Source organism: Sinohyriopsis cumingii, chromosome 18 (assembly GCF_028554795.1).
Source record: "Sinohyriopsis cumingii isolate HCF-2022 chromosome 18, ASM2855479v2, whole genome shotgun sequence".
NCBI lineage: Eukaryota > Metazoa > Mollusca > Bivalvia > Unionida > Unionidae > Sinohyriopsis > Sinohyriopsis cumingii.
In genome coordinates this window covers 5,865,040-5,887,021 of record NC_142978.1, presented here as the reverse complement: position 1 = coordinate 5,887,021, position 21,982 = coordinate 5,865,040, and the positions used below count along the sequence as shown (strand labels likewise).

Here is a 21,982-nt window from a genome sequence, read left to right as displayed (position 1 = left end):
ATTCTTGTCAATTTTGCATATAGAATGGGTGTGTGTGTGATTTGGATTTGTAACATAGCTTTAACAATTTTCCAATCATATCACTACAACATCTGCTGTGTGGCAGTTTATAGTGATGTCTAGCACTGGGGCACAGACATGTAGCATGATGTCCCACCCAGTTACATTATCCTGACATCAGGCCGACCAGTCCTAACATTAACCTCGTAATGCTAAGCTCCAGGTGAGGAAGCTGTTAGTACCATTTTTGTAAGTCTTTGGTTGCATATCAAATGGAGAAACTGGGAAGAAAAACTTGATAATTTTTCTCCTAGATGTACCATGATCAAATGTCACAGCCATGTTTACAATGTGACACTAGACTGGTCTTCATAATTTCTACACAGGATAAACAGATATCGATAAAGCGTGGACTAGGAGGCAATAACCACAAGTCTACCTGGACTGACTATACAAATATGTTCAGAGCAAGCACCTAAAGGAAACATACAGCAATTGTATCACAACTAAATTAAGAGTTCTGTAACTTCCCAAAATTCCACAAAGTTCTCATTAAATTAAATTTCCAATCTGTTCAGTTACATTTTGTTTTTTAACTTATGATGAAGTTGCAGCTACAAATTTCCAGCACCCACTCCCATATACTTTTTATCAAACTTTGCAAAATTCAAGAGATTTTCTGAATACGGAGCAAAACTATTCTTTTTTTTTACCCTTTCCTTGTTTCATGATAGCATGGGAACTACTCCATATCATAAAATTTTAAAGACTATTTTCAAATATTGTCTATTTAACATAGAAATGTCAAAATGAATTAATGTTTTATGTAGTCCACAAAATATCCTGTTGAAACTACAACATGGAGTAAAATACCCTACTGATATAAATCTCATTAAAATACCCTACTTACAAAAATCTCATTAAAATACCTTACTTACAAAATTCTCATTAAAATACCCTACTTACAAAAATCTCATCTAGAGCTCTGACAATTAAACAATGAATTTCTCAAATTCAATATTAAATCACTACTTATTTGAGATCTATGTCCTTACTTACACTGTGAGATAGCGATTGCTTTGCTTCCATTTCAGATTCATCTATTCTGTCTGAGAAACTCTTGCTTAGATCTTTCTTACTTCTGGGTAAAGAATGGCTCTTGCCAGGGGAAAGAACTATGTGCCTGTTGTCTGCTCTGGGCCTAGATCTCCCATGTAGACTCTCTAGTCTTGGACTGTAACTGAACCCACTTTTGGGACTTGATATTACATCTTCATCTTCTCTGGACTTCCTTGGTGTCCAAACTTTGTTTGGAATTGGACAATCTACTTTCCGCTGTTCTCTTACCACATTCTGCTTTATATCTCTATCATTTTCTTGTGTTTTGACAGTTGTGAATCTTTCACTTGTACTTCTTGGTCTCCTAAGTTGTGGAAAGTCACATAAGTCTGTTTGAACATGTTGAATAACTGCATCAGATAAATTTTCTTTTTCATAATAATCATTTCCATGTAGTTGCTGAGTTGCTATAACATGTCTCAGTTTTGGAGACTTGTTGAAAACAGGAGACTGACTTCTATTTTCCTGGTATGTCTTTTGTGTAGCGTCAGAAAAGCTTCGAGATCTGGCCCTTTTACTTGGGCCATGAACATTTTCATCAAATTTTCGTTTCCTTGGTGAAGAAACACACTCTAATGCAGTTACATTACTGCTTCTCAGTGTTTTTAAGTTACTTTTAACAGATGTTTTTCTTAAGGCCAACATGGTGCATTTCCTCTTTGCAACATCTTTCTTCATAATTTTTCTCACACAATCTGTCGTTGACTTAGCTGAGGACAGAGATCTACTGTTCCACATATCTATCTCTAATACCTGAGCTTCTCCCTTATTAGCAGATAGCTCCATTTTATCAATCCCAGTGGCAGTGCACATATTATTCCTACCTGAATGAAAGCGTGATCTTTTTTTTGGTCTCTGATTCGTATGAATACTATGATGTTTGGAGTGTTGCGATAACATTTTCTTAGGGTTCTGACTATCGATGCTTACCTCATTAACAATGAAGCTGTTTACTTGTGGAATCATGTCATCTTTTGCCTCCCCATTTTGCAATGAACTTCTGTTTTGCCTCCTTAGTTTTGCCAATTCAGCAATTGATTGTCGGAATATCAACATTTCGGGTGAGCCTTCCATTTTGTCAGGAATCTCTTGGAATGTATCAACAGCCCCCTTAGCATTAAAATGAGATTTTGAAACTTTGAAGTCTATAAATTCAAATTTATCATGTAAAACTAAAGTTGCCGAATCACGTCTTGCAGATTTATTTTCATCTTCAATTTTGGAAAGAGCACTGTTTCCATCATTCACCAGACTCTTTACTCCAGAGCCATCAATGGGTTTAGCAATTTGTATTTCAGAATCTTTATTTTGTGTTAGTTCTTCTTCTTTCTTCAAAGACCTTGAATATCGAGCAACTTGTGTTTTTCCATCTAGAGATGATTCAGTACCTGATTCCTGAACAAATTCTTTGGAAACACCAATATTTCTATCAAATGATGTTTCCCCGTTTTGCTTTGTTGTATTCTTCTCAGATTTTCTTCGCTTGATTTTATCTTTAGATTTTATGTTTTTCCTTGAAATAAATACAGCTAAATGATCAATTTTTTTGGATCCATCATCTCGTTCCTCAATGACCTTTGTAATACCATCTTCATTCTTTCCATCAACAATCAGTATGTCTTCATTCAAATCAACCTTCAAATCTCTTCCTCTCAATGGTCTTCTTTCAGCATGTTCTTTTTGATGAACTTTATGTCCACTAATTCCATCTGTTATCAAATCTGACACAAGATCATGAATTTCATCATCAGTGTTCTTCAAGATGTCCTTTCCTTTTTCTTTTTTTCCCTGTCTTCTAGGACTCTCTATGTTTTTAACTTGATTACATAAAAATTCATTACATACCACATTTCCAGTAACATTCAAGGTCAAGTCATTATCTTTGTTCTTTTGTGCCAGCCTTCTTTTACTTCCAGTTTTTTCAAGAAAACTATTTTTATAATTCTCATTGTCAATATTATCTTTATCTTTTTTATTGGTCCTATCCAGATGTACATCTGCATTATTTCTACTATCCTGGTGTAGTGTACCATTTCTCTTTCGACTACACTTTTGTGTGACAGAAGGTTCTTCTTCACATTGGTTGGAGTTCATCTCTGTGTGATACCGAAGCAGCAAAACACTATCTGTTTTTTTATCTGCCACCATAGTTTCAATTTGTCCATCAATCTGTCCAGTCAATGACCACAACCTTGTATTATATCTGCTTTCTTCTTCATTCTTAGTTATTTCACATTGATGTTTACCATTTTCTGGTTCTTCTGTCCTATTATTTACTACTTCCTGTCTTCCCTTCTTTTTCTTGATTGCATTGCAACAATTTAATTTAGGTGTGTGACCTTTTGTATGCAAATTATCTTTGTTAGGACTCTTCTTGTCTTTATTTTCATGATGTGTTGTTTCATGTTCATCAACAGTGCATTCATCTTCAGACATTTTCTTGGAATCACAGCCTATGTCGGACAAATCAACAGGCTTGGATTTTTTGGATGCCCTGCGTGTCCATGAGGATGAATAAGCATCATTTTCTTTGGCTAAAGTGAGTGTATTACTCTTTGGCAATGCTCTCCTAGTGAACAGAGCAAAAGTACATTCATCCTCCTCCTCCTCTTCTTCATCCTGAAAATGACTCTGCTGCAAGCGCAACTTTGCTGTGATTTTTGATTGCCTTTCACGCACTGGTGTTTCTACAGAATTTAATGCTGTATTGGTAATTTTTGGTGACATCTTGTGGCCAACATTTTTTCTTGTTATGCAAAAACTGTTATTGTTGTTTTCTACACCAGGTTTACCAGCAGTCGACAAATTTTCAATGACAGGCAACCCTTTACTTTCCATTTTTTCAGAGACTTCATTGATGATGGCTTTGTCTGCATCTACTTTTGAATTAGATGCAGTCTCCTTTAACACATAGGGTCCCTTTTCCAACTCCATGGATGCCTCTACAACAACCCCACAAAGACCTGAGTTTGCCAATCTTTTTGACTTTCTCCCTTCTCTTTGGGACAATGTCTCTGCTTCTTTTTCAGGGATTACATTACCCTCTCTCCCATCAATCCTATTTGAATCTAAAGCTATTGGCAATGAGGCTTTCTCCTCTACTATTGCAGTGACTAAAACAGATTTCTGCCTCTTTTTTTCTAATCTTGGGGATCTGATACTCTGCCTATATTGGTTGCCCTTAGCTTCAGCATTTCTGCATGAGTTATCATTAGTCCTTTGCTCATTATCAGCTCCTTCTTGATTTTCATGAATTAGATCAACATCATTTTCAGAATTCTTCTTGTCACAATCATTATTTTCATGATGCATTGTTTGATGATCACCAACAGTGCTTTCATCTTCTGACATTTTCCTGGAATCACTGCATTTGTTGGACAATTCAACAAGCTTGGATTTTTTTGATGCCTTGTGTGTACACGATGATGAATAAGCATCATTTTGTTTGGCTAAAATGACTGTATTACTTGTTGGCAATGATTTCTTAGAGAACATTGCAAAAGTACATTGTTCATCATCCTCATCCTGAAAATGGCTCCGCAAGCGCATTTCTGCAGTGATTTTTGATTGCCTTTCACGCAATGGCGTTTCTACAGAATTCAATGCTGTATTGGTAATTTTTGGTGACATCTTGTGGCTAACATTTTTTCTTGTTATGCAAATACTTTTACTGCCATTTTCTGGATCGCATTTATTTGTACTTGACAAATTTTCAATGACAGACAACTCCTTACTTTCCATTTTTATGGAAAGTTCATTGGTGATGACATTGTCTGCATCTGCTTTTGAATTAGATCCAGTCTCTTCTTTCAAACAGGGTCCCTTTTCCACATCCATAGATGCCTCTTCAATAATCCCACAAAGACCAGAGTTTGTCAATCTTTTTGACTTTCTTCCTTCTGTTTGGGACATCTCTACTCTTTTTTCAGGGATTACATTACCCTCTCTACAATCAATCCTATTTGAATCTAAAGCTACTGGCAATGAGGCCTTCTCCTCTACTGTTGCAGTGACTAAAGCAGATTTCTGCCTCTTTTTTTCTAATCTTGGCGACCTGATTCTCTGCCCATATTGCATGCCCTTAGCTTCAGCATTTCTGCACAAGTTACTATTACTCCTTTGCTCATCATCAACCCCTTCTTGATTTTCATGAATTAGATCAACATCTTCTTCACTGCTGCAATTAAAGGAGATGACACTTAATTATCATGTATACTGAGCACCAGTAAAATTTAAAATGGTCACATTAAGTAATCTATTTTTCACATTCAAATATGTGTATGATTGTACTTTCCTTGACAGGGAATATCTCTTTCGTTATATGATTACTGTATTTCATCACATGACCTTTTGTGGTCATGTTCATACAAAGTGGCAAAAGCTCTGTTTTTGATCATCATTTATAACATTAAATGCAACACATTAAATCCTAAAATGTGCAGTGGTTGTAGTTTATGTACTTGAAATAGGACATCTGTACTGATCTACCTAACCACATGTACAGCTTCTGTACCCCCATCTCAGGAAAAATTCCACCATCTTGATCAGAATTTTGCATCCAACACTCCTCTATGCCTTGTGATAGCAATTTCTTTTAAATTTGGATCAATTAAGAAATGGCTAAATTACCTCATTCAAAAGGCAAAATGTCAAAAAACTCTAAACAAGTGGCTTACAATATGCTGACAATACAATAGCTTACAATGAAACAGCTATTTTCTCTTTATCAGAAATTTTTTTTTTTATGAAACTCAACAACTCTGCCAGCCCACTGGAAAACATAATCTATTTAATCTATTATTAGTATTATTATCTCTCTCAACAAATATTTCACAATCAGTATATAAAAGGCTTTAGTTCAGTGGACCTATCAGTGACTGAAGATAGAGGATGTTAAGCCTGGTCCTTTCAATAGAAACATTATTCAAATTAACTGCACAGCCAACGGGCTCATATAAAACGATAAATGGCTGACAATGAAAACCAGCTTTCCAAAGACCATTTGCCTGGAGCACAGCCCTGTTAGTATTATAAGCCACTTGTTCTTATCAATTCTTTTACCAGTTTAACATGCAATAACTTCAAGGCTCATGTAATGCCAACCCATTGGACACTCTTCTATTTCGTACGACTAGAATATCATGATGAGGTAATCACCCCTGCCATGCGATATAAATTTTAGAACTGACAGTTGTTTGTGTGGCAATTTAAGAGAAATGTGTTTTTCCTCCCTAACAAGGCAATGAATTAGTTACACAAGTCAACCATATCTTACAGATGAATCTGAAATACAACCCTATCTTGTTATAACATGGTATCAGGGGTGTGTTTGGGGTAAAGAAGATTAAGCAATAGATGAGAAAGAGTGAGAATAAACAATGTACTAGTCAATTGCAAGGGAATGATTTTAGTTCATTCAAATTAAATACATTATTTCACTTCTTATGCATGTATTTGAACCCCTAGTCATACATTTGATAGATCGATTCATAGTTTCCTACTATTTATCGTGTTGGTCACAGGAGTGGTATCATCGATATCCTGAACTGTGTTAAATATAGGCATACTTTAATGATCAAAAGCCAAGATAAAAAGTGAATGAACCATGCTCTGTTTTCAAGTCAAATGTGCAAAGTACAATGAATCTTGTGTCCCATGCTCACAGGTTGTTAGATGATGAATTATGCAGGCCAGATGACTACTAAATGATATGACGACTTGTCAACAGTTATAACTTGTTAAAAGGTTACAAAGGAGAATAAATACGATGGACGTGTTAGATGGGAAATTTTAAGTCTTGAAACAAAGTTTATATCAAAATGCCTTCTTCTGGCTAAAGTATTCAAAATGAGTATTAACTAGATTCTTTCCTGGTGGCTAATTTCTGATTTTGAAATATTCTGAACACTGTGACATGTTAGGTATTTATACACATCTTTAGTTATCACTGCAAGTTCAATCTGTGGAGAAATAAGAGAGTTTTATAATTTCTATTGATGTGGGATCAGGTTAGTAGTGTTTCTAAAGAGTAAAATGGTATATATGGATGGAAGAAGAGAGAGATAGAAAATTTGTTCTTATTATTATTGGACAGTGCTCTTTTTCAAAGGGTTGTAGGATCATATACATCAAACAGTTATAAGGGTTGTTTCAGTAAAAATGCCTGAGACCCAGGGAGGCCACTCTTAATGTAAATTAGTCATCCATAGGTGCAGTTTAGAATTGTATCCTTTTGACACGAACTATTTGAGTAATCAAAGTATCATGCCTTATAGTTAAAAAAAAAAAACCTCTGCCTTCCCTGGATACTATGTATGTTTAAATGGAACAGCCATGATTGCCATAGATAAATGGAAGAGTCTAACAAAATCCTTGTAAGCTCTTTCTATCTTGTAAACAGTTTTTATTGAATTACTTATTACAAACAGAACATTCATTTTGGAACACAAAAATGTAAATATGTAAATAATGAAACAAATATAAAATTGCAAATGACTTGCACTTGGGGGTAAGGAAATGGAATATTGATTTGGGGGACTAAAAGTTTAGGTTACTCTGAACAAAGCAAAATGGGTTTTGCAGAATATTTGTTCTGGAGTAAATTCCTTGATCAAACTTTGAAGATGGTCTGCACTTATTTTAATAAAGAATTATAGATTCTGACATCTTAAGACCAAATGTCACAGACTTGGTAAGTCTGATAAAGGGGGGTGGTTTTCGACAGTAAGTTTAGTTCAAGATTGCATACCTTGACCATAGGGTCAGGTTATCGAGGCCCATTTGTTAATATCTTGAGTTCATCAGGTACTACTAGTACCCACAGAAAGGACTCTGTGTATAATGTGTACTTTTCTTTAAAAAACATTAATTCTTAGGACTTTAACAGCTTAGGCTGCAGTGTGGCCCTACATATTTAAATGCACAAATCTTTTCTTCACAGGTACTGGTTCAGGTATACAGTATAAAAACTAGTTGTTACAACACAGACAGAACACTGGTAATAACTTGCTTTGCAATTCTATTATGGGTTCAAAAAAGATCAGCAGTTCCAACATGTGTAATGTTAGTTGGTCAGCCATTTAAAATTAATGGTTTTCCACAGGTTCATGGAAGAGTGCATGCAAACATCTGATCAATTATAAAATGTTGGAGTTTTAAATTTTCGCAAATTTAATGGTTTTGGATAGTGATGGTTCCATAGGATTCAAAACCATAAACAAAAATAGTGATTTACCGTGCATTTTCTTGCACTATTAAAAATAGTTAAATTTATCAATCTGAATGGGTTATTTTGTGAAAAGTACAATTTTATACAAAGCACCCTGTACCAAACTGTTGATGATAGCTATTAGTAGAATGGTGTTTAAGATTTAGCACATTTGCAGAGTTTGAAGGATATAGGTTCTTCTGATTAAATACATTGTGAAAGATTCGTGATTGACTTTGTTCAATATGGCACAAATTTTGAGATCAGATCACCTTGAATTTGCAAGCAATGTAGCAGATAATTCAATTATTTATCTTCACACATTCTACATCAATTACATGTTGACTGAATGTTTTTTTATATAGCAGTCTAGTCCATGTAAGATGAACCGTGTGATAAATACTCAACTGATGTTATTAGGTAATACTGACTGTCCTGAGGAGACAATTTTGTTTACTTTGGTTTCTTGGATGTACAAGGTCTGGTATTTGGGCCTACATCACATTCACGATTAGAAGATGAAGTGCAAGTTTTTGTCTGCGATAAAGTGATAGTTCGTTTGCCTCAACACTTAGGTTTTCTGAAGGGTAATTTCTAAATGTACGAAGATAAAGTCTCAAGTCCCTCATTATGTACTGGATCAAGCATCTGGAGGTAAAATTTACAAGCTGATCTGTTCATAAGTGAGCCACAGTCAAGTTTAGATCTTACTAACAACCCGATTAACTAGAGCAAAACCTGATCTGCTGCCCAATCTGTTCACACTACTTGCATGAAATTCAGGGTCTCTGTCATTTGTCCCAGAGGTATTTAGACATGAAAGAAAAGTTACATTACAGTGAAAAATAAGATAACATTAGGTAGGCAGCCCACAAAAGCTCAATATCAAAAGAGGGAGATGATGCAGCTAACAACACTAAACTAAATGGTTATGAAAGCATGTGTGTGATATTCTACTTAAAACAATGTACACTAAGTTGCACCATCTGTACTTTCTGACGACCATGTTGTCAAGACGAAGACAAAAGAGTTGCAAGATTCAATGTAGATCCCAGTCAGTTTGGATATTGTCGTCACCCCTGTCTGAACCCAATCGTGATCCAGCTGCCAATGCTCAAGACAATCAGCAGGTAGTGTCAACATTAATGTGCTTAGAGCTAATCAAAGCCTGAAGATGATACTTTGTTAGACATTGGAGTTATCCCTTTGTTTCAGCCTGCCTTGTGTGTAAACCAATTTCAACCACTAGATCTGATAAGTAATAACTGCAACAAATAAAAATCACACTTCTGCAAATGTTAAGCTAAACAGGTCACAGAGGCCACCAGTAAAAAAAAAGGAGGAATAATTGATGATCAACTGTTGACATGTGTTGAAGATAAATGTGAAATACCAAATTCTGTTTTTTTGATTGACTTTAATCATTGCAAGAGTAAAAGGAAAGGAAAAAAGATCAAGGAAGGGAAGCTTCAAACAGAAAATGAGTAATGATAGGGATAAGCAGAAAACTGAATTTCAGCCAAAATGTAAGGCAGAGTACATTTGGATTGATTTTGATGTGGATTTTTTTGTTCAGGGACTAAGAGATTATAATAATTTTATGATTTAATTATTTAATCATGTTTCATTATCTGTTTGTTGTAAATTTTTATTAAACGATCATTGATTCTTTTAAGTTTTAAAAATATTTTCTAATCATGTGTGTAATTTTGTTTCTATATTAAATGTTGATGTTGATTTAGATTGCTGCTGAGTTTAATTATATTGCCGTGCGCACAACTGTGCATGTGCCACTTTTTTCTGACTACACCACAGCCTGCTAGTTGTTCCTGGGGAAGGGAATGGTGCCACCTCCCCCAGGCTTTTATGGGTTCAAGGAACCCTGATAGTTTGGCCTCAATCTGTGGGACCATAAAGGTCCCATACAGTTGAATGGTTGGCTGTCATTAGTGGGAAGGAGAGCTCGGGAACGGTCCTGGTTGCTTCACATTGCTGGTTTCTTGTTGCATTTGCCTGGTGTTTCTTGTGTGGTTTTGTTCTATTTTTTTTCTTCAAAATGTTCTAAAAAGGGGGGGTGTTCTATGCGGTTTATAGAGGTTGTTAGTAGATTGATTTAGATATAATTTTGCTGTCTTCTAGTTTGTTAACTTTATTTTAAAAATGAAACTATTATAACCCTTATCAAGCATCAATAAGTTCTGAAACAATTTCTACCTTTTCATTTTTACCCATTTAGTCTGAGTAAGTAATCTAAAAAATTAATGTTGAGGCCTGCTTTGTGTAATTTTGCTAATTAGATTCCCAGATTGGATGTCGAGACAAATGGACAAGACCAGAATAAGATCACTCATGTTAAGGGGGCACATTTAGACTTAAAATTTCAATGGTTAACAAATTACATTACCTTTCTGGTTGCCTTGTGACATTTATCTGTACTATGTGCCCCATCAAAACCTTCTGAAGGTATTCTGCAGTGGAGGGTGCTGACAAGATGAGAGTGTCCAGACTGGTAAAATTCTGTTTGTCTCTTGCAAATTTCCAATGTTGCTGTTCTTGCACATGCTGTAAAATTGGTAACCATGACATTAAGTATTGTCTAAATTTGTAAAACAATGATCTATCAATAAACGTTTCAAAAACATCCATATAAAATACTAGTTCTTGCTATTTTGAAACAGGCAGGCAGCCTAAATATGTAAAACAATTGTTCAGTAAATCATGAAGCAGTGGAATGAGTGCTGGCAAAATATGCAGACTGTTCCAATAATATTTCCTAACTAATACCTACTTTAATCCAATGCTAGGTAATCTTTGGTGTGATTCCCATTTATATTTTCATGTTTGCACATGATAGTAAATCATCTTTTGAACTATTATATCACAATTTATGTTCACAGATCAGCAAATATAACTTCTATCTTTTATCCGCATCCTCTGAAATACTTAGTTGTCTTGCTTTGCAGTTACTTATGACAGCTACTGAAACTACAAATTCTTTCTGAACTTCTGATTATTCAGACCTACACTTAACTTACATAAACTAACACAATCTTTTAGTAACCTAGATTATAAATAACATTTATTAATTAATAAGTAGTTTTCTTTTTTTATCAGTAGAAAAGTATGGTTGCCCTAGTGAATGACAGAATTTTAGCTAGAAAGGTGCAGAATTTTCACTGCTAGGCATATAATTCTACAGGGTATATATGCATCAGCGTATGTGCCAGGACCTGTTCAGGTTTCCAAGGACCACACACGTGTTTCTTTGTTCTCGGGCAGTCTGGCAGAAGTTCTTAATGTTATCTTACCAAAATTTCTATTCATGGCAGTGCGCAGTGAAAAGGTAACTCTTTCATTTATTTATGTTGCCAAGATAGCTTTAAACATCTGTATGGTATATAATGTTTTCTGTTATGTAATTTAAGGCTAAGTCTAACAATAACTGCTCAAACTTCATGAGATTAAGTTTAAAGAAAGGTCCCTTTTGTTGTCAGCCAAAATATCAGATGAACCTTCGAGAGGTAGAAAGAGATCTCGACTATCCCAGAACAAGTACAAGTATGACTGGTTATTTCAATGGGAAGTGGAGCTCATGAAAAAACAGATTCTTAGTCAGAAACTCAGGATGACAAAGAAGAAAAAATCTATTATATTTACCATTAAACTGTAAATAACCCTTTTCCATTGACAAGACATGAAGTTCATTCCTCCTCAATGAAGCTAAAGACAGGAAGAAGATTATCTGAAGGGTAATGTTCTTGAAGGAAGCTTCACTCAAAGGTCCATAGCAGGTTTCGATAATGCCCAAAGAACTCTTGAAAGGTTCGATCTTGACTGGTCAGAAAATTCATCCATTCGTACACAAATTCCTGAGATATGATGAGATGCAACTTAGACCCAGATGAGTCACCATCAACCTGGGATAGGTCTAAGTCAACCAAAATACTGGATGATAGGAATCCTACAAGGCCCCAGGTGAGCCACTCTTACCTCCCATGATGGTAGGGGCTCTTGGGACATGGGCACAGGCAAGGCTGAATGTAAGAGCAAAATAATTTAAATATCTCTTGACTGAGATGAAACTTTAAGTATTTCCAGTGAGGTGGCAAGATGAGGATGTGAAAGTACTCATCCTTGAGATCAATGGAGACTGCACAGTCGGACATCCTTATGGAATTTCTGACAGCTGACAGAGTCAGAAGCCTCCATCTTGAAGCATTCTTTAGAGAAGAAGTTAGTTTAAAGTGGACAACTGCATGGTGAGTAAAAACTTTCCACCATTCTTCACCATCAAATTGAGCTGGCAATAGAAACCTGGAGTTTGTTTATTTTCCACCCTCTTTACTGTTCCCTTCTGCAGAAGTGTGTGTACTTCTTTTCTTAGAAGAACCAGTTTGAATTAGTGAAAAAAAATGGGGGGTCTATGATAAAGAAACATGTTCCTGGCAGTGAAGCTGGTTTAACTCCTTTAAAGTAGAATGGACCCATACATCATCTGGGATGTTCAATCATATTTCTAAAAGAGGGTTAGTTGATCACCTAACTAGGATGGTGATCACTGGAAGGCACTACCAGACCTAACAACCCCAAGAAGAAGTCTCAGTAAAGCAGTTGATTTTTTTAATATGTAAGTATGACCAGTTTTCAGTAATGTGTAGCAAAATATCACATACTGCTTTTGTAAAGTTAGAGAACGCTATTTAAAATGTTCAGTATTTGAAACTGATGCAGGAGAGTCTAACTGATAAGTTTGTAAAGACCTTATTTACCTCAAGTACATTTGCACAAACTTCAGTTCCAAACCCTAAGCAGCTCACTGGCTTGTTGCCATCTGTCAACTTGATGTAAGAATCTGAATAGTAAATTTTTCTTATTCTGTACCGATTATTAAAACTTTTTAAGAGGTTTCTTTTCCCTTTTGTCTTCAAAATATGTTTAGATGCTACTTTTTCAAAATTTCTGTAATCATCAGTTTGATAATGATGATACTATGCATAAAAAAAATGAATGCAGTTTATAGCATCTGAGTTACTTCTGTAAAGTTAGCCTGGTTCCCTGATTAAATCCACTAAACCTAATATGAAACACAGATCTAAATCAAACAGGGGATGAGCAAAGTATCCGGATTTTACCGCAACAATCTTATTTCAGCAGATTTTGCTTTTATTCCACAAGTCTATATTTTAAGGATCATTTCATAAAACTTTTGGCAAAATCATAAGGGTTGGCAGGTCTGCAATACTGGGTAGGGTACAACTCCCTTGGGTTGACTACCTCCTCCATTGGAATGTTGAGTCTTATTTTTAAACTAGGGCTGAGTGTCTGTTGAGGCTGAACCTGTTTAGACTTGTGAGGAGGTCCCTGCAGTTGGTCAGTGTGTGCACTTTTTTGTTAGTTTTGATGCGCCTTAAGTTGTGACCAGAGACATATCCCTAAAACCTGTAATGCTACCATAGGAGCAAGACCTCTTAAGAGCATCACTGCCTCTAACATCTGCAAGGTGGTATCTCCAGAGGTGAAGAAGCACCAATGACATGGAGAGAATATGTTTTGACATTTCACCAAAACCTCACGCAAACAATGCAAAAGGCAGCAAAATGAGATCAGCATGGGAAGTGATAGCCAGTAGGATCTGAGCATTAAGCTCCAATAACTCCAATGCCTTTACTGGGAGATGAGCCCAGATCCCAGGTGAAATTCACACCTGACACTCACTGGAATCCATGGGTGGAGGGTAAAGGGGTCAAGCAAGGTGATTGAATCTAGTATCATGCGGCAGTCATCTGCAGATGTTCAACAGCAGGGGGAACAAACTACCCTTTCTGCTACCTGGTGGATACTTGATCCAAAAAAAAATTCAACTCAAGTTCCCAAACAATAGGAGTGGGAGCAACAGATCTAGAATTGAGCCAGACCCAGAAAGCCTATTCACACTGGAGAGAATTTTTGTGTCATATCCACAAAGTTTTGGGCAAAAGTCTGAGAAAAGCAGTTGTACATGTAAGAGGCAGTAAAAAAGATTACCACTTTATTAAATGTCCATACTTCTTCCTTCTCCAATACCTGACCACACAGGGGTCTCAAATAAAAGGGAAGGCGCAGCTGCAACTGGCACTTCTGGGAACTCAATTTGAGTCTACCAGAATAGATATTTCTTCATCCTGAACTCAATCCTGTAGGAGACAGGACTATCCTCCATTGCATCCCTGTCTGGAGAGGGAAATGGTGGCAGTTAACCCTTCAGGGGAAAATGGGATCACTAATCCATTCCTGACGGTCTTGGAGGAGAGAGGTGCGAGTTAAAGAAAACTAACAGGTAAGTGTGTGTGCCAGTCTCCCAGATCCTGTAGTGAAAAGAAAAGAAAAAAAAACTGAAACATAGGGAAATGGTGTAGGGAGATGCCAATCCAATCTCCTTACCTAGCTGGGCGATAAAAAAAACCCCAAACCACAATCCATATAGGGGTTGGACAGTAAGACAGAGATATATGTGTTATTGCTTGGCATCCTGATGATCTACATCACTGACAGTTTGACCCTGTCACGAGTTGTCAACTGGTGTATAGTGTGTCATCCAGCAGTGAAACCTTGACCGATGAGCACACTTCTGATCTAACAGACAAAAATGCCCCTCTTCCCTGTTGTCAGGGAGGTGCAACTTGTTTATAATTGACACCAACATTGTGCCAACCTTGAGAGGGCACTGCTCATCCCAAGGTGATACTTGATCTCAGGGGATATTCCTCAATTTGGGAGTGGCCAAGGTTCTATCCTTCACTGGCACTGACAGCAATGGATCAAGCATCAGGGATTCTAGGTCTTTTGGCAGTCTCCGTACCTAAACACAACAGGTATGTGGTGTGTCCATCTCACGGTTACCTGCGCTCTTTGACATACTAATCTCTAAAAGAGAAATATTTTACAAAAAAATGTACTTACTGAAACAAAGATCACTAAGAGGTTAGCAATTAAGAGAGGCACTGCCTACTAAGCAAGGTGAAACAAACCTTCAAATTTTGCAAAAGGGAAAAAAAAAAAAAAAACCCAAATAATGCAAGGTCCAGTGAGAAAAACAATCAATTCAAAATGGAACAAGAATGGCTGAGAAGGCATTTGAAAACAACAATGAATGTGAAATTTGATGAGCGATATTGGCGCATATCAACCTGTACCAAGTCCAAGAAAAAGAGAAGGTATTCCTTATGCTGACTAAAGAATGGGACTGACTTTTTTTCTTTCTTGTCAATTCTGGCCCTCCAGTTAGCAAGGACTATTCAGCTTGGACTTGGTATCCAAAAACGGGTAAGCAACGCAATATCAACAGCTGTTGCTATTAAATCTAAATTATCCTCTATATTTATTACTTAAGTTTGATAGTTAAAAACCAGCAATTTTAGTTATAGCTAGAATGGATGCAGAAATTAATTTTCAAAATATTGCTAGGTCCAGTCTAGTGTTTCTTGCACACCTTACAAGAAAAGTAATAGCTTTTTTACAGGTCAATAGAAAGAGAAAATCAGGAAATAGTAATATAATGTCATTCAAACTGAAGCTACCGCATGTTTCCCAAGGCAGAATATAAAGAAGAATCCTTGTGACTACAAGTAAATTTACATTTCTAAATGTATCACTAAATAACAAATATAAAATTCTTACATTAAAATTATATTTCTAAATTCTCTATTCAAATTTTATAATACAGTCATTTAAATTAAGTGTTTAGTCCAGTTGTACACAACACCTGTGATAATGAGTCAGTGAGTGATTCTAAGTAAAGTTTATGTAACAGATTCGAGTTTAACTTTCAAAAATAACGTCATGTGCTTTTATGTCTGTTAATAAATTAAATTAAACTAGAATTTTAGTCTGTGCTAAATCCCCAGTCACATCGTTGAGTTAGGACTGCCCACTTCAACTGGCAAGCACAGACCTCTAGAAGTTTGAGTAAAACTTTGACAGGATCTTTATTCCTTGGAGTGATCAATGGCTGCAAACAGTCCTGCGTATAATTGAGTGGCCAACAATAATATTTTGGCCAGTGCTATCCCATAACAACACATTTCTTTGACAATACTTGCTCAGTCATGATACATAATGGAATACTACCATCACCTCAAATCCAGCTTTGCCAAGTTTGTTGTTAGCAACAAAGTGCTAAAAGTCTGTCTACCCTACCTAGGTGAAAGACAAGAGTGATTTCCCTTTGGACAGTGGGATTGGTATCAAAAAACATCCATGTCAAGTTATTACTGGAGTGGATTTGCATGCTCTATCATGTTTTAAGGCAACTGAATGGAGGAGGATGCGACCATATTATAAATGAGTAAGTATTACTGAAGAAACACATTTCACTCCAAATCCCTGTACTCTAGAGAATGCTCAATCCCTTGTCCCCTAATGTACATGAAGCAGCTACAAGTCTAGTGAGATATATGGGCTAGACCTGTCACCCCTTAAAAGACCTCCTCAGTGTGGCAGTCTATATTCTTTCACAAGTTAAACCAATTTTTTCTGTAAGGTATAACAAAATATCATGTGCTGCTCTTCTGAAATGGGAAATATTTTTGAAAAAGGAAATTTTATAGTAAATTATGTTTCTCCAAAAATACTTCTCCAATCACATTAACGTTAGGAATTACTTTGCCACCTTCCAAATCCAGGCCTCTCACAGACTTGAAAATATCTATCTGTCTAAGCTTTGTATTAGACAACGGGAAGAAACTCTAACTGATTACATCCCCTGACCCTATTAGGTGCCACAATGTATACCAAAAATTCATCATTTTTAACTTGAGCAATGCCCGAGAATACTAGAGTCATCTGGAAATGACTTATCCTTTAAATCCCCTGCCATGCAAAGACTCCGACTGAAAGTACCCTATGGTCCAGCACACTCAATTTTTACTATTTACGCCACCTTTCATTTAAAATGCAAAATAAATGGTACTGAATGCGGAAAATAATAAATGTGAAAAGGTATCTCTATTCAACTTGCTTGACATGTGTTCCATGTCTAGTTGAAATAATTAAAAACTTCAAAAGTTATGCTCTGGAAATTAACATTTTTACTGACAGACCTAGGAACAGCTGATACACACCAATATTACATGTGGGTGTGTTGATGAATCATACTAATAGCTGCAATTGTTTGTATAGATGTGTATAATAAACAATCTCACAAAAGTTCTATTAGATACAACTTTGGGTATTTATTTTTGTGATAACAAAAGAAAAGTGATAACAAGACTGAATAAAATTCTAAGATTTTTAAAAGAAATGTGAGCAGGTTTAAATCTTACCACTGGATCAGATCAGGTTGACCACTGTAGTGCGGAAGGCATTTTATTCCAAATACTGGCACTAAATAACCCACTTGTGTTTCTGTGCCATTAAACACCAAATCAAAATTTACTGAAACTTCTTTGCATTATGTACAAGACTGAAGGCTTTGTTTGTCCAGATTTCCTTCAGTAACTGTCAAGGCTTTTACCTGTACTACAAATGTAGTTAACAACATAAGAAACCAGTACTGGTGGCATTCAAAAGGGCATACCGCAAATGACTGAAGATGCATACAATGATGTCATTAACAAAGATGGGAAACATCTCTAATCATTGTATAAGGAAGTAAAAAACGTCGCCAAAGTGTTAAATATTTTGTTCCAGGTAATTCCAAACAAGCACAGGTTAACAGCTTTGCTACTTTTCACTCAAGAGCTAAATTTCACCTTATCTAAATCCTCATACTTGATATTACAACATTCGCAGTAGCCCCTCTTGCGCTCCTGGCGTCTCTTCTGTTCCTTCCTGCGTCTAAGCTCTCCTGATGTGATTAGACGACCTCCGCCAAACTGAAGGGTTGCATCCTCTAATATATTTGTGCTTGCCCTGTGTCAAAAATAAGTAAAATGACAGTAACACTTTAAGATGATAAAATATTGGACTAAAATTCATTGATGCAAACACATTTGAGCAAGAAATCAGCTGCAATTTGAAAATCATTGATTGGTTTATCAATCATAAAAATATAATTGACCATTGGTATCAGGATTATTGCTTTTCTCAGTTTACCAGAAAATCTGTCTGCCATATTATTAGCACTTGAGTTAAACTAAATTACAGAAGGTTATTAGACTCTTAATATTTAATTTTATATCAAACTTTTCATTTTAATAAGAAGATTTCATCCTGGAAAGTTGATAATTAACCAGTGCTTTTCTACTGCTAATTCTTGACTTCTATTGAATAGGAATCCTGGAAAGTTGATAGTTTACCAGTGCTTTGTAGTGCTAATGCCTGACTTTTATTGAATTAGGAATCCTGAAAAGTTGATAGTTTACCGGTGCTTTGTAGTGCTAATTCTTGACTTCTATTGAAATAGGAAATCCATTTAAACTAGAAGATGTGATAACTGTATTGCAATTCTTCACTACAATTGCATAATTATTTAACGCTTTAAAACAGATTCAACAACATATTGTACACTACTTGTCCACGCTTAATAATCCTGTATTTTGCCACTAGTACAGCAAGGGTGACTGACTGATCAATGCATGTCTCAAGGAACTGGACTGTTGATCAAGGTACATGGTCTTGAACTAAATTTACTCTGCAGAAACCATTATTTTCTTATTAGACTTGCCATTAATGTGATCTCTATCTTTAGACTGCTATGTTCTTCTCTCAGTAACATGATATCTGACCTTTTGACCTAAAAATCATCTTGCTTTCTTACTCAAAATGCAGTGCATCCATCAAGCTTGTTCAGTCTGTGATGCTATTGTGAAGAAACCATATTTCTCTTTTTAGTCAGTGATCTGGCCTTTGACCTTTTGACCCCAAAATAATTTGGCATTTTTCTTATCCAAGATGTAAGCCATTTAAAATGACTGGTCTTGGTGTGTGATGTAGAACTAATGTTGTTATGTGGAAACCAGCTTTCTTCTTGAAAGAAGACTTAAGTCAGTAACTTTGACCATTTTTATTCAAGTCCAACTAATTAGCATAAATCTTGAAGTAAAATCCCTATGTCAACACAACCAACTGTTCAGGAGTGGCACACCTTCATCATTTTCATGTAGGACCAATCAGACATTTGGAAAAGTGTTTTCATACAAACCCTTTTTGATATTGCCATCCATTTAAAAGTAGCAATAACAAGCTTTTAAAGCTGGCCACTGTGGCAGCCATCATGAATGTCTACGGAGCACCATTTTCATTTAGGACCAACTAGATATTATAAGTCTTGTAAGTAAAATCATGTGATGAAGTGCTTCTGTTAAGGAATAGCGATAACAAAACTTTTAAGATGGTAAACACTGGCAATACTGGATGACAGATCAGCATTGTTTTCATTCATGTCCAACTAGGCACCATGAAAAGTCTTCTAATGAAAACCTAAGGATTAAGTGACTTTTCATTTAGGACGATTAGTGCCAAGATCTGTATAGATGGTTCCTATGGTGGTCATACTGTAGTTGCATTGCTTTCAGTTAAAACCAACCTGACATCAAAAGAAGTCTTTCGGTGAAAACCCAACGCTGATATGACTTTCTATCTATGAAGAGCAGCAATAAGATTTTCAAAATGGCCACTCTGGATATCAGATTGGCAAAATTTCTATTCAAGACTAACTAGTCTAGACACCAAAATAATTCTTCTGGTGAAAACCCCATGCAGACTTTGACTGGTTCTTGGCTACAAAGCCTGGATGTGTCATGAGGATCACTAAAACTATCCAATCTGTACTGAACAGAGTTTGGGTCAACTGAAAAGGAAAAAAAATCACTCAACCTGCATGCTGAAGTGAACACTATCAGGAACAAGCTTAGTATTAAAACTGCTTCAGCAAGGTAAATTTCTATATCGAGCCATGATAAGATCCAGGACAGAATCCTATTTGGAAACAGGGTGAAGGATTTTGGTCTATTCAAATCAGAATTGGCTAGGTCTGACAGATCATTATCATGACATCTCTTCTGCTATGAGCGTGTGTGTGTGTGTAACTCTGACAATTTTTCAGTCATATCACTACGATGTCAGCAGTGTGGCAGTTTGTCTGGCACTGGGGCAACATGCTGCACCCAGTCACATCCTGACACCAGGCTGACCAGTCGTAACACTAACCTCTTAATGCTGAGCACCTAGTGAGGCAGCTGTTAGTACCATTTTTATAAGTATTTGTTATGACTCGACCAGGTTTAAACACAGTCTCCTGCATCCGAGGCAGATGCTCTAACCACTAGACCACTGGAGTGGACTCTGTTGTGATTTCTGAATGAGTCAGATATCATGAAGTGGTGATGGTAACTAATCGCCACTGTTTCTCCTCATAAAGCCAAAGAAAAAACGTAAAAGGACTACGTTATGGACTCAACACTAGTCAATGAAAATGTCCTTCTTTCCCTCATAAGCATTCAGAAAGAAAGGCTTTCTTGCTCTTGAGATTCTTGCTGCAATCGAAGATTTAAATTCTTTTTCTTGCAAGGTTGTCATGACAAGAGCCATAAAGGAGACGATGGTCTGGGCAAGGGTAGAGCACCAACAACTGGTTATTTTAAAGGACATGATTTGCCTGTAATATTTTTGGGTTTGTCTGTTACTAGACTGAGTGGATCACTGTAATGAGACCTGTCTCATCATAGAGGGGCTATCATAATTATCTTGCATTCTGACCCCTTATTTTCTGTATTATTTTTGGGGTGGTGGAGTGTAGACACATGCTGATAACCCCCACCAACTGACTGACAGTGTGTCCAAGGCCTGAAATTTGGTGTCAAATTTAATTAAAAACTGATAAAGGGATAATTCTGTATTGATAACCTCCTGATCCTTTCTGGGATGAATGCTGGCCAGGATACCATGTATGCCAGAAATGTGTCTGATTCTTTACATTAACCTGAAGTTGGCAGCACTGATAAAGAAACTGAAAAACTAGACAATGGGAATAGGCAGTTCCTCAGTCATCCATTTGCTGTTGACTGTATTTGAAGTAACAACAAATCTGGTCCCTAACTGTATGTACTGGCATCTGAACATAAAGCCCCGTTGAGGCTTCTCTGGAGGAAATCCTTTTTTGAGCCAACCGTGATTGTGCCATATGCATGTACACAGAAATGACTGTACCATGTTCATGATATTTACTGTTTGATCAAGTGGACTGGAAAATTGAGCCAGCAAAGTCATTTGTAATGGGCATATATAAAGGCTATCCAGTGGGATCAAATAGGCTGAGGAGTTTCAAGAACTCCTCTTGGAAACAATTGTACAAGTTCAACAATCTGTGTGATGCAGACATGTGGGAGACATACAAGACCAAAATTGGTGATGATCCGATTTTTCCCATTTCACAAGAAAACTGTGATGAGTCAAAAGGGACAAGAGATCACTTATGCCTTTTTTTGAAAAAAGAAATTACCAATGAAGAAGTTGACCAGAACAGGGTGATGATGCAATCAATAATCTCTTAAAGATTTAAGAGTTGATATTTAAACAAACAATTGACTCAGAACTGGTAAACTTTGTTGCTGTAAGCAAACCAAAAAAGACTTTTGTGATATCGTGTGAATAGGAACATAGATGTAGGCATCTGTAAAATAGAGACTGAAGCATACTCAGCCCTTTGGATGGAGAGATAAATGGATCTAGCCATCTCTA

The 21,982-nt window shown here is 36.4% G+C and overlaps 1 protein-coding gene across 1 annotated transcript in view; it reads right to left on the bottom strand.

Moving 5' to 3' along the window:
• Positions 1 to 21,982, bottom strand: part of LOC149776009 (uncharacterized) — an 83,105-nt gene that overhangs the window by 6,659 nt on the left and 54,464 nt on the right. The window contains exons 9-11 of the mRNA XM_089942570.1: positions 18,055 to 18,214; positions 10,731 to 10,888; positions 1,060 to 5,296 (exon numbers count right to left, since the gene is read on the bottom strand). Coding sequence (XP_089798696.1) covers positions 1,060 to 5,296; positions 10,731 to 10,888; positions 18,055 to 18,214 — 4,555 coding nt within the window. The remainder of the gene's footprint in view (positions 1 to 1,059; positions 5,297 to 10,730; positions 10,889 to 18,054; positions 18,215 to 21,982) is intronic.